Source organism: Helianthus annuus, chromosome 4, assembly GCF_002127325.2.
Source record: "Helianthus annuus cultivar XRQ/B chromosome 4, HanXRQr2.0-SUNRISE, whole genome shotgun sequence".
In the NCBI taxonomy this organism is placed as follows: Eukaryota; Viridiplantae; Streptophyta; class Magnoliopsida; order Asterales; family Asteraceae; genus Helianthus; species Helianthus annuus.
In genome coordinates, this window is record NC_035436.2 from 192,636,319 (window position 1) to 192,654,615 (window position 18,297).

The following is an 18,297-nucleotide window of genomic DNA, read 5'->3' on the forward strand; positions in this document are numbered from 1 at the left end:
AAATGACTTTCTTGCCCTTTGACCATTAGTGATAAATGTTGGCAATGAATGGCATTAAGGTGCAAGGTCCAACATTGATGCATTTTGGAAATGAAGGGGTGTAAAGTTAATCGATTTTCAAAATATGGTGTAAAGCTGATAAGGGGTGCTAATCAGAGGGTGTAAAACTGCAGTTTACTCTTTTAGTTTTCTTCATCTCCCAATCAACAGATTTCGGTTTCCTAAAAGAGTAAAATGTAATTTGCATCACTCTTCAACCCCACTTTTTTTCGCTAGCTAAATCCTTGTGGTTTACAAAACGTTTTCTTTGTGTCCCACCCGTTATCTCCTTGTTAAGCAACGTTAAATTGGAGGTGAAATTTTATATTTACCCCTTTAACCCACTTACCCATTCACCCCCTTCTTCACAATTGGTAACCACCACCACCATACCCAACCGTCAACCGCCTCTTCAACACCACCACCACCACCTCCGGCAACGATTATTGTTTTAGCTTTTTCAGATTGTTGGAGAAATGATGTGCAACTGATTGGTCCCTGTTTCTGAATTAGGTTTTCTTTATTCTTTCAGAATGATTACTGTTTTTAATGATTGCCTTGAGCGATTAAGATTCTATTGCAAAACATGTTTAATTCGTTGAGTTATCGACTTATAAATCTAATCACATTATAGCCTTCAAAGATTTAATCAGTGATTTTAGCAATAAAATGAGGAATTGAATATATATTTTATACACCATCAATATTGAAATGAATGTTATAGAATACAAAAAACAATTCAATTTATGTTCTCTGAAATCAAACAAGCACAACTCATTCACTCCTTCATTCCTTCATTGGTGGTTTGAGCTTGAGCATCTTCTACAATTTTCTCTAGTCTCTGGTAAGTAACATGATTTACAAGTATAATGATCCATAGTGTCGAATTTATCATAAAACGATGTAATCCTACAAATTACCAAGTTATTTGAAGGAATTGAGCTCTCAGTTTCACTTAAAAAATCAACAGGATGCAATTCAAAATTTGATGTTAAAAAGTTATTATTAAGGAAATTAAACGGTAAAAAATATTTAGAAAATAAAATGGTAGAAATACTAAAGAAATTTCAGGGTAACCCATCCTCAACAAATGATTTGAGGACTAAAAGAATATGATGCACTCAAAGATTGGGAAGGTGACATGAAGATTTACAAAGTTTTGAATGACTTTTGTTGGTTTAGGACTCTCATGGTTCGCAAGTCAAGTCTAATGCAGCCGATTCTGCATTAATGGATTGGCTTACTTAATCAATACATACCTTAACGGATTGGCTGACTTCATCCATTTTGTATATTAGCACCTCTGTACAACTCAATACTCTTTGTTCCGCTAAAGCAGGTCTAGGTGAAATTATCGCCTGTGTATCAAACATTTCAACATCTCAGTGTAGTTTAAAACTTCGTTGTTTTAAACTGTTCTTTAAAATAGATATCCTGTGTTCTATACTTTTAGTTGTTTAAAGTGTGACATTTTGAAAGTTTATCTAAATTTTTTGAGCTACTTGTTATTTTGTGCATAACTTAGTATTAAATTGTCTGAAAGTTTGTTCTCTTATATTTTAGAGTAAAATGTCATTTTCGTCCCGAGGTTTGGTCACTTTTTGCAACTTTCGTCCAAAGGTTTATTTTTACGCATCTGGATCCAAAAGGTTTGAAATCTTGCCATTTTCATCCAACTCGTTAACTCCATCCATTTTTCTCCGTTAAAATGTCAACGGAAATACCCCTCATTTAACGGAGAAAAATGGATGGAGTTAACAAGTCGGATGAAAATGGCAAGATTTCAAATCTTTTGGATCCAGATGCGTAAAAACAAACCTTTGGACGAAAGTCGCAAAAAGCGTCCAAACATCAGGGATGAAAATGGCATATTACTCTATGTTTTAATATCTAGACTGATATTCGAAATTACCTTCCCGTTTCTTGGTGATCTGAAAACACTTCCATCCGTAAAAGATCGTATCCGAGTTGAATTTTCTGGCGCGGTACCATGAACTGAGGTTCTCCAGGTCCTACCGGAATCTTGTATAGCCTTTGAGGCTTCTTTTACTATCACCTAAAGAGTTGAAATCAACATTAGTTGTACAAGGGTCAAAGAATTTTGACGTATTCGAGTCAAACATACCATGCTTCAACTTTAAAATCGACATGAATTCTTTACTATTTTTTATCCGAATTCATAACGACACCAGTAATAATAAGTACTTTGTATATTAACCTAAACAATATAGGAAAAGTGTAATATACAATACGGCTTAACGTACATCACGTACGACAACGTGCGTGATTATGTGTATAACGTGCGTGATTTATGTTTTCATCATGCGTGATTAATGTTTTCCAACATGCGTGATTTGGGTTTTTTAGTTTATAACGTGCGTGATTTTCAAATGAACGTAATTATCTGTCGTACGTGATGTACGTTAAGCCGTATTGTACGTTAGCTGGCCTCAACAATATATGTGACATAACAAAAACATCATGATGTATTTACCTTTCTTAAAAGTTCAGGATTAGAAACACCTTGAATTTGTAATTCATCAACATAAGAAGCTTTTCCTTGTGCTACACTTTCAAGTCTAAACGTATGGATTCCAAACATTGCTTGCAAGCAACCTATTGAAAGTCGATCATGAAAGATTAAACAATTTACAAAATCTCAAATGAACATAAAACAGCTTCAAAGTGATACCTTGTTCAATGATAATATCAACTGCTAGAGCAAGAGGTATACGCCTTTCAAGATTTACAACCCCGCAAAAGGGTATATAAGACGGTCTTGACACCTTCAAAACTAAATTGACATCAACATCTATCCTTAATATACAAATTAAAATCTGAAATTAATTAAAAATTGTACCTTGTAAACTACTTCAAAAGGAGTAACATAAAGTTCTCGTGAACATAACTCTTTTGAGAGCACATAACGTCTCATGGGAAGATACAGCAACATGATTACGCCAACGCCCCAAGCTAAAACCAGCAACAGTGATATCGAAACCCATATAATAGTGTCATACGTTAAAATACTAGAAGCAAATTCTTCAAAAGAGGCTGTATATAGTATCCGTGATAAAACCTCATTGTCATCCTCGTCACCATCCAGCTCCGACACAGGGTCAGAAAGGAGTAGCTCCTTTGAGGACCGCAGTCTCTGCATCGAGTCCATATGGCCCAAGAACATCCTTCAAGCCAAAAATAATCCAAACATTAAATCTATACATAGATACATAGATTTTTATAACAACAATTCCTAGACTTTTTACGAAAAATACACCAGTACCTGCACTCTGTAGGATTTGAACTCCCAACCTTTTGGTTGTGGAGTTACCACTTAACCACCAGGATGTCTAGGGGTGATCAATAACCAAACCGTTAACCGAAAACCAACGAAATCGAACTGAATGTAAACGAAAACCGAAAATCAGTTTTCGTTTTTATGTACCCTTGGTTAACCGAACCGAATCATTCATATTTTCATATAATTCTAGCTTTTATACCTCCATTTTATGTATTTCATGGTTTATACTTCCATTTTATGTATTTATAAATCCATTTCATGTATTTCTATGCAAAAATTTTAGCCCAAGTTTGGTTTTCGTTATTAACCGAAAACTGAAAAATTAATTGAATGATCCGAACCGATTAAATTAACTGAAAACCGATTGGTTAATAAAATAGATTCACCGAAGACTTCGGTTTCGGCTTTGGTTAATGCTAAATTGCTAATAACCGAACCGAACATTGCACACCCCTAAAAATGTCCCCGTGGGACCTACACATAGATATAGAAATAAATTTATCTATGGGTGATGTTTAATTGATATTATTTCCTACTTGTAAATTATAATCTTCTTATAATTTTGTCAATCTGCTGTGGCATAAATGTTTCTCCTGTCAAAAACTGATATGAATTATTATGTTAAAACTCCTAAACTGTGACTTTACCACACCTAATTAATACTTCAAATAATGAAACCCTAAAAAAGCCAATTTATCATGAACAATAACTAATACTTTGAATTAATCAACATAAGCTATATTTGAATAAAACACAGTAATTCCACTGTAACATCACTCTGTTCATAATTTGAAACTCATCAACAACAAACAGTTTTCATCTGATTTCTGATTACATACGGTGAAATTGACAATACGCCGACATCAGTGTAGCTAAAATGATATGAAACAGCGAGCAAGAACATGAGGAATAAATAATTTACCTGCAAAATATTGGAGATTTTCGAGTGTTGGAGACGGAACGTATGGATCATGGACAGAGGGTTTGGATGATTTGAATCTCTGAGTGGATTTAATTTGTAGTTTTCTTTTTTAGTGACCGAAAATCCCAAAAAACACAGGTATGGTATCAATAGGTAAAAACCAATAAATACTGGTATCAAACCGATACCGAAAATGTCAAAAATCGATGCCGAAAATAGTTTGGTTCTGATGAGGATACGTCCCTGACCGGACCGAATCATCGCCTACGGTCGGACCGGACCTTGCACCATAAGACGGATCGGACAGATACGCTGGTGCGACGTAACTAACTGGGTCCCACCTCCATAACCGCCATGATAGCGACTGGTCCGACTCTAACTAACTTGCCACATCAGCACACCCAAAAGCTATAAATACCCCGCCAAGACTTCCAGCAAGGGGTAATCGCTACTTTCTCTCTCTAAACTCTCCTCCCTCTCTCCCTGACCTATTTCCTCCTCACAGATACTTATTCTCACGCCCGAGCTTGGTCACAGAGAGGCCCCCCTCCCTGTGACGAGGCTAACGGTGTGTTTGTTCTCTTGTGATCTTGCAGGTTTCTTGCTAGGTCATCTGAAGCTCTACTCTGACCAAGTCGCACTAACTGGTTTTTGAGTCTTCAGTGGCGCCATCCCCTCGAATTCACATAATTCGTTTCTTTGTTCTCGTTCATTTGAAGTCATGGAAGAATCAACGACAGCAGTCTCCACCAGCACTTTCCCATCTTACAATGATATATGGGAAGGAAACGCTAACTCCACAACTGCTTCAGCAGCAGTTGTCGCCTCAGCAGCTTCGATAGGATCTGCGTCGGTTCCTCCAGCTGCAAATCCTGTAGGCGGAAGTTCTGTCACCACGATGTCTGTTACTGCCCCGGTTGCCACGCCATTACCTACCTTCGACAATGCTTTCCTTTTAAGGAATGCCGATCTGTTGCGTCAGTTACAGCAGCAGCAACAGCGAGATGAGATGCTGCAAAGTCTCCGAGCAAATTTGTTTAACAACATCTATCCAGGGGGAAATCCCGTCTCTGTTGGAACCTTCGCTCCTGCATCTATGGTAAGTTCTATGATCTCCACTCCTATAACACATGTTACACAATTTTCTTCGGTTACAAGTGCTCCGATGAATAACGGTCTAAACGACCTGTTTCTCCAGGGATCTATGGGTTTAAACCCCCAAGATCACGAGCTGCTCATGCCATACCACCCCACGTCTATGACTTCCCAATCAAAGTTTACGTTGCGGATCGTCAATGCCCCACTCCCAGCTAAGCTGAAGATGCCTCCCACGTTGAAGTTTTACGATGGTACTTCTGATCCGGACGACCATATGTTCGCGTTTTCCAGAGCGGCTAAGGTCGAGCAGTGGCCTATGCCGGCTTGGTGTCTTATGTTCGCCCAAACTCTCACCGGATCGGCAAGGGTTTGGTTTGATGGGTTGCCAGAGGGGTCGATCGACCACTTTGAGGATTTCCAGCGTATTTTCTTGCAAAATTTCTGTCAGCAGCGACGCTGCAAGAAAGATATTACCGAGGTTCACCATATAAAGCGCCGCGATGGAGAGTCTGTAGAAGATTTTATCGATCGCTTCAATCGAGAAAGCATGCAGATAAGTGGAGCGGTTGACCAGCTCCGAGTCTCTGGGTTCTGCTACGGAGTTCGGAACAATCAGCTTGTGGAGAAACTCCATGAGATCTCCCAAAAACTATGGAGACGCTTATGGAGAGAGCTCGGGCATTCGTTCGGGGAAAGAGTGCTTGCGGCCAACCGAATGAAACCACAGCTAGAAACGCTAAGGCTCGGACCACTTCGTGGAAACGCAATGCGTCACCACCAAAAGATAGAAGCAATGGTTGGAATAGAAATCGTGGCCCGTATCAGAAGTCGGATCGAAGCAGTTTCCGAACAGGAAATGTGCGTTTCAACACTTTTTCTGAGCTCACCAAATCACCAAGCGAAATCCTTAGTACGGAGACTACTCGGTTCCCTACGCCGTCGAAGCAACGACCCAGCTCGGACAGGCACTCCAAGAAATATTGTGAATATCACCGAGACAAGGGTCATACAACTGATGAATGTTGGGCTCTGAAGCAAGAAATCGAGAAGGCTGTACGATCCGGTAAACTCTCGCACCTTGTGAAAGAAGTAAAAGACGGGAAGAAGTCAGCAACGGCAATTGATAATCCGAACACCGAGCCCGGAATCAATATGATCCGATCCACCGAACCAAGAGGGGTAAAGCGGTCAAACCAGCATATGGCAGCATGGATGCATCAGCCAACGTACTTCCCTCCGATCGACCCCGATGATGCTCGAGACGGACCAATTACAATCTCGGCTGTCATCGCCGGACACCTGGTCCGACGAATTTACGTGGACGGAGGAAGTGCTTTCGAGATCATGTATTTACAATGTTTCCAGCAGTTGAACCCCCAAGTAAAAAAGAGTTTGATTGAAGTCTCCACCCCTCTGATCAGTTTCTCCGGGGAGGTGGTCCGTCCGATAGGACAGATTACCCTTTCGACTACATTCAAAGAGGGTGATAAAAGCAGGACTGTCCAACTAAACTTCCTGGTTGTTGGCACTCATTCATCGCATAACATAATACTCGGACGGCCTGGATTGAGAGCCCTCGGGGCGATCAGTTCGACAATACATGGAGCTATTAAATTCCCTACCAAGGCCGGAGTTGCCACTATTTTCTCAGAGTCAAATTCGTTTGTCGCCGAAGTGAGACATGCAGCGGAAACGAGCTCCAAAAAGTCCGAAGTACCTACGGAACTTTGGGCAATCAACCCGGATTTTCCCGAACAACAAGTAGCTATTGGTGCCTAGCTCCCAAAACGAACGAAGAAGCTCTTGTGGGAATTGTTAAGAAACTCGATAGACGTCTTCGCGTGGAAGCACTCCGATATGCAAGGAGTCCCCAGATCTATGGCACAACATCACCTGAACGTAAAAGAATCAATCAAACCAATAGCGCAGAGGAAAAGGCACATGGCGCCGGATCGAGCCAAAGCCATTGCAAAAGATGTTAAAAGCCTCCTAGACGCAGGAATCATTCGAGAGGTTCGGTATCAAACATGGGTATCAAACCCCGTTCTGGTACGGAAGAAAGATAATTCATGGAGAATGTGCATTGATTTCACCGATTTAAATGATGCGTGCCCGAAAGATTGTTTTCCTCTAGCGGAGATTGATGAGAAGATTGACTCCGTCGCTACGTTCAGGTTAAAAAAATTTTTTGATGCTTACAAGGGATACCATCAAATACAAATGGCGGTCGAAGATGAGGATAAGACAGCCTTTGTCACCAATGAAGGAGTGTATTGTTTTACTAAGATGTCGTTCGGTTTGAAAAATGCCGGTGCTACGTACCAGCGTCTGATGAGCAAAGCCTTTAAAGATCAGATCGAGCGAAATGTAGAAGTATATTGTCACACCCCGACCACGTAAAACATCAAATCGTGGCGGAAACGTCGGGGAGTGTTGTAACAGAATTATTGTTCCACAACCAAGGTAATTCAAATAATATTTTATTCATCACCCAAGGGTGGAATACATTGTTTCAAACGAGAACCCACAAGTTACATTGTCTTAAAATAAAAAGAAATAAAGTACATAACAAGTTTTAACTAGTCTAGATCCATTTTATCGTCACTAAGGCCCAAGTCCATCCTAGTGTATCACGATCATCCTATGCATTTGCTCCTGAAACACATGTGAAAATAGGTACGTCAGCATAAAAATGCCTGTGAGATACACAGGTTTTGTGAAAATAGGATCCATGACTTAGGTTTTAGAAAAATGTTTAATGAAATGTAGTCATGAACCTTGTTGATTGTATTGTTTGTAAGTCATTTGAAAAACGATGGTAGATATGTATTTTTGAAAGAATAATGTATGGTTAAATGAATAACCAAGTGAAATAAGTTTTATAAAACAAGTTGTTTGTAAAACAATGTATTGCGAAAAATATGTTATATAGCTAAACTAAAATGATTTAAACAACGCTGCGATGCGTAATATCATACAAACACTTATATATAGGAAGTACCAGCGGCGTATCCACCATGTTTGTATCATATCACACACGCCTCGTTACTTATATCACTTACCCAAACAAACCACCAATGTAAACATGTTTATGTTTAACCAAATGTCAAAATGTTTAAGCGAAAAACCATGTCTAACGTCAAGTGTATATCATGTAATGTGTGTAACAATGTCAAAATGTCTATGTCAATGTCAATCATGTCATGTGTAAACAAAAGGTCATGTATGGTAAGTGAAATATGTATCAACTAAACCATAGGTGAAAATGCACAAAACAAAGTATTGAAGTAAAACTCAGTTTAAATCAACGTTATGTTTTGTGGAGATGCATGCTATACTGAATACAAACATTTATGCGGTATTGTAAAAATGCATACATTCAAGCCTTGTGACTGTGGTGATAAACCTTTAAACAAATTAAAGGTCTATCGGTTTTTATGTTTAAATCGAATTCGGTCATTCCTTTCATCCAAACATACCCAGGATGTCAGGAACGGGAGTTGTCAATTCCTATGGTACCACTACCTACTAACGAGCGGCGTGATCAAAGTTAATGAATGTATATTGTCCCACTTAAACAAACCAAATGTCATACCTAAAATATAAACATGTGAAAACAATGCACTAAGTATGTAATCAAATGTACACACATAGCGTGAAAAATCATGTAAAACAAGTGTACTAAGTATGATAAACATACATAGCATGAAAACGTCATGTAAAACAATGTACTAATGGACATAGCAAGTATATAATGTGAAAACATGAAAGCATGAAGGTAACAAGTAGGCACATGTGTTTCACCCCAAAATGTTTAGAAAACAGTAAAAGAGGGGTCTATGTACTCACTTGAGATTGCTTAGAAGTCGTAGGATAACCACCAAGCAATGCTAGAAGGTCACGGAATCAAACGGCACCTATATAGGTATCTACATTAATAAACGGACCTATCGGAGGATCGGGTAGTACGAGGTTTTGCAAACCAAATAAGTGTGGGAACTTATGTAATATGGTCTAACAAAGCCTACGTACTAAAACGAAACTTATCCTAAGTGCTTTTGACCCGTTACGACCCGCTTAGGTAGCTTATGCTACTTTAACGCGTCGTTCGCGTAAAACGCGTTCGGAATGTCTAACTAGCCCTATGATAAACAAGATATGCCTTAACATGTTTAATATAGTTGCTAAATCAGTTTAGATACCAAAAATTGTGTTACATAGGCTTAAAATGAATTTTGGCATAAAAAGGGTATTTTGGTAATTTACTTAAGGCACATACGTTACCTATCATACAACTAGTTAAACGATGTGACCATAAGGTATAACCTCGGAAGGTTATTCCCTATACAACTATGGTCACCTAATATGTTTGGTCGGATCCTAATGATTGACCAAATGGGTCGGGTTCGTAAGCATAAGCGATTGATTAGATCGCTTACCTTACGACCCTTAGACAAGCACAAAACTAGTAGCGACGAGCTAAACATGCTAGAACATGTTTAGTGAAGTTAGAAAACAGGTTTGGCATTAAAACAAACGGTTTTAATACCCTAGAGTAGTTTGGTTACAAAATACGCGAGAAAACGCATTTTGGCCGAAAGTACGACTCGTCACTGAGCCTAGATAACGTGGTAATCAGTAGGTATAGTCACTAGGGACTATAACCATCGTGATTACGCTCACGTTATGAAGTTCAAACGAACTTCGCGTTGACCATAAACTGGTCAATGCAGAAAGTCAAACACAGTTTGACTTTAACGCTAAAACGAACGAAAAACGCGAAAGAATACTTACAGAAGGTCCCCGCAAGATTGATTTCCAAGTATTTCTCAGGTATGAAGTGGTAATCACTCCAACTTAGAGAAAATCTCAGAAAATCAAGTGAGTTGGAAGTGAATTCATGGGGGGTATTTATAGATTTCGTAGAACCGTTAGGATCGTTTCTTGAAATCCGAGCTTCGATCTCCACCCTCCATGTGTGCCCATTGTTTTAGAAAACCATGGGACATCCAAAACCAGCCCACAAGATGCAAGAAACCATGGGTAAAGGTGTGTAACAGCTGGAAATGGCTGGAAAGCATTTCTGCTGATCTGGGAGGGGCTTACGGACCGTAAGCAACCCCATACGGTCCGTAAGGGACCTGCAGACCAGCTATGTTTTCATTTTGACAGTTTTGGTCCCTGTGCGTGTATAGTCGTATTCTGGTACTTCTAACACCCGTCAAACCCATTTCTAAGCTCTACAAGGATGTTAAAGTATAGGGAACATAAAACATGCTCAAAAATATGCCGGATGTCGGCTCGTTTGGCCGTACGATTGCGTTGTTCGGTTAATTACGACGGAAGTCGTAACGGACGCAAAAACGGTCCAAATTGCGCGACGAATGGATTTTTGACAAGCCAAACACTAAAACATAATATTTTAGTGCTTACATAAATTTTTGGATGTCCGGAAGTATTCAGAACGTAAGTTATGCGCGAAAATGCAAACTTATGCACTTTTTGACGCTTTTAGTCCCTGAATGAGCATAAAGTTTATTTTAGCACACCGAACCCCTCAAAGCCTATTTCTAAGCTATGTAAAGGATATTTAGGGTGTGTTTAACTTATGATCATGTTCCGGAATGTTCGTTACAGTTCAAATCGGCATACTTTCGCAGTTTGTCAATTTTAGTCCCTGTAAGCGAATTGACTGGATTTTGCCATACCAAAGCCTTCAAAACTTATTTCTAAGTTATGTAAAGGTTATTTAAGGTATGTTAAGCATGAATTGATGTTCCGGAGTATTTGTCGCGTTAAACTGACTACGTTTACGCACCAGTTTGCGTATAAATCTCCAGAAAGCGATATAGAGTTTGAAATCGAATAAAAGTCAAAACATGAAAACCATCAAACATAAACAAACAAACATAGGGATCAAATAACTTTATTTCATTGATAACTGAACTGTTTACAATGATTACAAGCACAGATGTCACAGTCTCCCCTACTTGTGGGAATTTCGTCCCGAAATTTGTTTAGAGGAAACTCATGGGAATAGATGTGGATATTTCGCCTTCATTTGATCTTCACGTTCCCAAGTAAACTTAGGTCCACGTTTAGATTCCCAGCGAACTTTAACCAACGGAATGCGCTTGCGTTTAAGCCATTTGACTTCACGATCCATAATTTCCACAGGTTTCTTCAACAAAATGAAGTGTTTTATCGACACGGATTTCGTCAAGTGGTATGTGGAGGTTCTCATCAGCTAAACACTTTTTGAGATTGGATACGTGGAAGGTTGGATGAACATTTCCAAGTTCGGGAGGTAATGCAAGTCTGTAGGCTACCTTACCGATTCTTTCGACGATCTTGAATGGTCCAACGTATCTAGGTGCAAGTTTTCCTTTCTTCCCAAATCTGATCACACCTTTCCAAGGTGAGACCTTAAGTAATACACGATCACTGACTTGGAATTCTAAGGGCTTGCGTCGTTGGTCCGCGTAACTCTTTTGACGGCTTCGAGCTGCCTGTAAGTTATCACGAACTTTCTTAACCTTGTCAGTTGTCTTTAGAATAAGGTCAGGTCCAGTAAGCTGAGCCTCACCTATTTCATTCCAGCAGACAGGTGAATGATATTTTCGACCATAGAGAGCCTCGAAATGAGCCATGTTGATGTTGGAGTGATAACTATTGTTGTAGGAGAATTCAATCAATGGAAGATGTGAATCCCAACTACCACCAAAATCGATCACACAAGCTCTAAGCATATCCTCCAGAGTCTGGATTGTTCTTTCAGTTTGGCCATCTGTTTGTGGATGATATGCTGTGCTCAGATTGAGTTGGGTCCCCATAGCAGATTGCATGGTTCTCCAAAAACGAGAAGAGAAACGAGCATCTCTATCAGAAATAATGTTCAGGGGAACACCATGTCGAGATACGATTTCATCCACATAGATTTTAGCCAGATCTTCAGCAGATAGATTCTCACGGATTGGCAGGAAATGCGCTGACTTTGTAAGACGATCAACAACTACCCAGATGGCATCATGACCTTTCTTAGTGCGCGGGGGTTTGGTAATGAGATCCATGGCAATGTTTTCCCATTTCCAAACTGGGATCTCAGGTTGCTCCAAAAGACCATAAGGATGCTGGTGTTCAGCCTTAACCTTGAGACAAGTAAGGCATTTTGAAACGTACAAGGCAATGTCTTTCTTCATACCAGGCCACCAATACTGAGTACGAATATCCTTATACATTTTGTCTGGGCCGGGATGAACAGAATAACGAGACTTATGGGCTTCATCCATAAGCAAAGTGCGAAGATCATCTTGGCTTGGGACCCACAAACGGTCCATGAAATAATATGATCCATCTTCCTTCAGCACAAGATCAGGCTTAATGTGATAGGGTAATTCCTTACCCATCAAGTCTTGTGAAACACAAGCCTGTTGAGCCTGAGTAATGCGTGCTTGGATATCAGATCGGGCTTGAACAGCAGATTGAACACAAACACAATGAAGCACAGTACATTCCTTACGACTTAATGCGTCAGCCACAACATTCGCTTTACCAGGATGGTAGCGAATTTCGCAATCATACTCATTTAGGAGTTCGACCCAACGTCTTTGCCTCATGTTGAGTTCTTTCTGATTGAAGATATGCTGAAGACTTTTGTGGTCAGTGAAAACCACGTATTTTGTACCGTACAAATAGTGTCTCCAGATTTTGAGAGCAAAGACAACTGCACCCAACTCAAGATCATGAGTGGTGTAGTTTCTCTCATGTACCTTCAATTGTCTTGATGCATAGGCTATGACTTTATTCCTTTGCATCAGAACACAGCCAAGACCCAATTTCGATGCATCACAGTAAACAACAAAATCATCATTGCCTTCAGGCAAAGTTAGAATAGGTGCATCACAAAGCTTCTGCTTCAAGGTCTGAAATGCTTCTTCTTGCTTAGAACCCCATTCAAAGGGTTTATTCTTCTGAGTTAGGGCAGTTAGAGGAACTGCAATCTTCGAGAAGTTCTCGATGAAGCGGCGGTAATAACCTGCAAGACCAAGAAAAGAACGAACCTCAGTAGGAGTAGTAGCCCGTATCCCAATCCTTAATCGCACTGATCTTAGAGGGATCTACATGTATACCTTGTTCGTTGACAATATGTCCTAAAAATTGAACTTCCTTAAGCCAAAATTCACACTTGGAGAACTTGGCAAAAAGTTGCTCTTTCTTTAGGAGTTCCAGAGTAAGATGAAGATGGCGCTCGTGATCAGCTCGCGTCTTAGAATAAATCAAGATGTCATCAATAAAAACAATGATGAACTTATCCAAATAAGGCTTACAAACCCTATTCATTAAGTCCATGAAAACAGCAGGAGCATTGGTCAACCCGAATGGCATGACTGTGAACTCATAATGCCCATATCGAGTGCGGAATGCTGTCTTGGGAATATCCTCTTCATGCACACGAAGTTGATGATACCCAGAACGAAGATCAATCTTCGAAAAGCAAGTAGCACCCTGTAACTGGTCAAAGAGATCATCAATGCGAGGTAGGGGATATCGATTCTTGATGGTAAGCTTATTCAGCTCACGATAATCGATACACATTCTAAAGGATCCATCCTTTTTCTTGACAAAAAGAATGGGAGCACCCCAAGGTGAAAAGCTAGGACGAATAAAACCTTTGTCAGAAAGCTCTTGAAGCTCCTTAGATAGTTCTTGCATCTCAGATGGTGCAAGACGATATGGAGCTCTGGCAATAGGATTTGCACCAGGTACAAGATCAATACGGAACTCGACTTGGCGTGCTGGGGGTAGACCAGGCAACTCTTCAGGAAACAGCTCCGGATAATCCCGAACAACAGGGATATCTTGAATAGACTTACCTTGGTCTTTATCTACCGTAACATGTGCCAGGAAGGCCACATAGTTCTTTTGCAGATATACTTCCGAGCTTGAAAACAAGACATAAGCTTGAGGCTACTAGCAGGTTTTTCACCACGAACCTGTAGTATCTCACCTGACGAAAGCGGCACACGAACGATCTTCTCAAAACAAACTACCTCTGCGCGATGCTTGGCTAACCAATCCATACCCACAATAATGTCGAAGCTTCCAAGTTGCATAGGCGTGAGGTCAATAGGAAAAAAGGTGGTTGTCAAGGTTCAACTGGCAGTTGCGAAGAACAGAATCAAGGACAATGGGTTCACCACTCGCAACTTCAACAGTCAAAGGCTTACCTAGTTTCGTTCTAGACACGCGAAGCAAGGGCTCAAAAGATAACGACACAAAACTCTTATCGGCCCCAGAATCAAAAAGAACAGATGCAGGTTGATTATTAACTAAGAACGTACCGTTCACCACCTCGTTGTCTGCTTGCGCCTCAACAGCATTCATATTAAAAGCTCGTCCACGAGCCTGAGCCTGAACTGGATTTGCATTAACCAGCCTTGGACACTGGTTTCGATAATGGGTCAGGTCTCCGCAATTAAAGCACGAGCCAGGAGGATAGTGAGGTCGTGCAGCTTGTGCTTGCTGTTGAACAGGTAGTTGAGCTCCCTGTTGGGCTGGATTTCTAGCAGAATGACAAACCTCTGCATGATGACCCGATTTTCCACAGTTGGTACAGAAACGACACGGGAGTTGCTGTTGATGGTGACTATTGCACCTATTGCACAAAGGTGCATTCCCTTCATACCACTTCTTTGTGGGAGGCTGCGCTGGCTGATTGGGAGCCGCTTGGTTCTGTTGGGCAGTGATGGCAAAATTTTGGGAAGCCTTTCGCTTCCTGGAGCCCTTTGATGAGCCAGAATCCTTCCCCTTCTTACCTTTCTTGCTATCCCCTTTGTCAGACGCCTGATTCTTGCCCTTGTCGCCCTTCCTATGCAATTTACCCTTTCTGATCTGCGATTCTGTCAACGTTGCAGATAGTTCGATTGCCTGACGAACAGTGGTAGGTTTACTACCAGTAACGATGTCTTGCACAGAGTCAGGTAGACCATCGATGTATCTTTCGATAGCCTTGTCAAGTGGGGTGACCATTGTTGGGCATAACAAACTCAACTCTTCATATCTATCCGTATACGCCCGGTGCTCACCACTAGCCTGTTTCAGATCGTCAAACTCTCTTTCCAACTTTCGTAGCTCATGACGAGGACAAAACTCACTCATCACGAGAGTCCTCAATTCAGCCCATGTTTGCGCTAAAGCGACTTCAGCACCTCGATCTCTCATAACCCCGTTCCACCATGTTAACGCCCTCTTCTGAAAAACACTTGAAGCAAACTCAACTTTGCGATTATCAGGACACTGAACATGACGGAAAGTATTCTCAATGCTCTCAAACCATTGAAGGAGCCCAGTTGCCCCCTCAGTACCACTGAACTTGAGTGGTTTAGCCGAATTGAAGCTCTTGAAGTTACAAGGAGCGTTCTGATTGATGTTGGCTTGGTTAAACTGAGCAATAAGATTCGGGAACGCAGCAGCCATATGCTGTGCGATGATTTCTGCCAGTTCGGCATTGGGTAGCTGATTTTCGCGTCGAGGAGGCATGCTAAAAAGAGGAAAACATGAGAGGAAACGAGTGAGATGATTAGATGAAAAGAACGAGACGAAACAAAATCAACAAGGCAAGGATGGTGGTCATTTGTCCATATCACAAAGCAAACAAACGACACACAGTGACTAATCAAAGTAAATGGGCTCTTAAATAATGCTTAGCGAAGACATGCTCGCCTACAAGTGAACACTCACCCCAGGAGTTCCCAGGTAAGAGTGACTGGTCCGATTATGTGGATTTGTACGAACACTCTAGCCTTAGACAGAAAACCCAGGGTACAGGCATTCACCCTTCCAGTTTGCACGTGTTCACACTATTTAGAACCCAAAACTTTGACGAGATTTTGAAAACTTGGAAGGCACGAGGCCAAAAGAATCATTTAAAAACAAATGATAAAGTTTCAAAATCAAATTGAAAAACCAAAAAGGGTTCAAAACCATATAAGAAATCATTTGAAAACAGAAGATTGTGTTTCAAAAAAATCGTTTTAGAAAACTGGGTTCTTGTTTTGGTGATCACCTAAGGATAGGTGAAGTGCATGTTTTAAGATCTAAACACAAGACAACTTGTGTTGGGGTCCTAGAAAGGTTATAGTCTAGGTCAAAGCATTACTAATAACCTAATTCCCTATAACCATTGGCTCTGATACCAACTCTTCTGTCACACCCCGACCACGTAAAACATCAAATCGTGGCGGAAACGTCGGGGAGTGCTGTAACAGAATTATTGTTCCACAACCAAGGTAATTCAAATAATATTTTATTCATCACCCAAGGGTGGAATACATTGTTTCAAACGAGAACCCACAAGTTACATTGTCTTAAAATAAAAAGAAATAAAGTACATAACAAGTTTTAACTAGTCTAGATCCCTTTTATCGTCACTAAGGCCCAAGTCCATCCTAGTGTATCACGATCATCCTATGCATTTGCTCCTGAAACACATGTGAAAATAGGTACGTCAGCATAAAAATGCCTGTGAGATACATAGGTTTTGTGAAAATAGGATCCATGACTTAGGTTTTAGAAAAATGTTTAATGAAATGTAGTCATGAACCTTGTTGATTGTATTGTTTGTAAGTCATTTGAAAAACGATGGTAGATATGTATTTTTGAAAGAATAATGTATGGTTAAATGAATAACCAAGTGAAATAAGTTTTATAAAACAAGTTGTTTGTAAAACAATGTATTGCGAAAAATATGTTATATAGCTAAACTAAAATGATTTAAACAACGCTACGATGCGTAATATCATACAAACACTTATATATAGGAAGTACCAGCGGCGTATCCACCATGTTTGTATCATATCACACACGCCTCGTTACTTATATCACTTACCCAAACAAACCACCAATGTAAACATGTTTATGTTTAACCAAATGTCAAAATGTTTAAGCGAAAAACCATGTCTAACGTCAAGTGTATATCATGTAATGTGTGTAACAATGTCAAAATGTCTATGCAATGTCAATCATGTCATGTGTAAACAAAAGGTCATGTATGGTAAGTGAAATATGTATCAACTAAACCATAGGTGAAAATGCACAAAACAAAGTATTGAAGTAAAACTCAGTTTAAATCAACGTTATGTTTTGTGGAGATGCATGCTATACTGAATACAAACATTTATGCGGTATTGTAAAAATGCATACATTCAAGCCTTGTGACTGTGGTGATAAACCTTTAAACAAATTAAAGGTCTATCGGTTTTTATGTTTAAATCGAATTCGGTCATTCCTTTCATCCAAACATACCCAGGATGTCAGGAACGGGAGTTGTCAATTCCTATGGTACCACTACCTACTAACGAGCGGCGTGATCAAAGTTAATGAATGTATATTGTCCCACTTAAACAAACCAAATGTCATACCTAAAATATAAACATGTGAAAACAATGCACTAAGTATGTAATCAAATGTACACACATAGCGTGAAAAATCATGTAAAACAAGTGTACTAAGTATGATAAACATACATAGCATGAAAACGTCATGTAAAACAATGTACTAATGGACATAGCAAGTATATAATGTGAAAACATGAAAGCATGAAGGTAACAAGTAGGCACATGTGTTTCACCCCAAAATGTTTAGAAAACAGTAAAAGAGGGGTCTATGTACTCACTTGAGATTGCTTAGAAGTCGTAGGATAACCACCAAGCAATGCTAGAAGGTCACGGAATCAAACGGCACCTATATAGGTATCTACATTAATAAACGGACCTATCGGAGGATCGGGTAGTACGAGGTTTTGCAAACCAAATAAGTGTGGGAACTTATGTAATATGGTCTAACAAAGCCTACGTACTAAAACGAAACTTATCCTAAGTGCTTTTGACCCGTTACGACCCGCTTAGGTAGCTTATGCTACTTTAACGCGTCGTTCGCG

The 18,297-nt window shown here is 40.0% G+C and overlaps 1 protein-coding gene across 4 annotated transcripts; it reads right to left on the bottom strand.

The window, feature by feature from the left end:
• Positions 1–695: 695 nt before the first annotated feature.
• LOC110937674 lies at positions 696–4,411 on the bottom strand. 4 transcript variants are annotated; one of them, XM_035988725.1, is made up of 8 exons: positions 4,263–4,392; positions 3,323–3,439; positions 2,900–3,224; positions 2,732–2,825; positions 2,534–2,655; positions 1,952–2,095; positions 1,299–1,397; positions 696–880 (listed from the first exon to the last, which is right to left on the bottom strand). In XM_035988725.1, the coding sequence occupies exons 3-8, from the start codon at positions 3,221–3,223 to the stop codon at positions 818–820; spliced, it is 846 nt and encodes a 281-aa protein (XP_035844618.1). In that variant the 5' UTR covers position 3,224; positions 3,323–3,439; positions 4,263–4,392; the 3' UTR covers positions 696–817. The 4 variants fall into 4 exon arrangements, with proteins under 4 accessions (XP_035844618.1, XP_035844619.1, XP_022035815.1 ...); XM_035988726.1 differs by having other exon boundaries at positions 3,323–3,389; positions 4,263–4,384; XM_022180123.2 differs by lacking the exon at positions 3,323–3,439 and having other exon boundaries at positions 4,263–4,411.
• Positions 4,412–18,297: the final 13,886 nt, after the last annotated feature.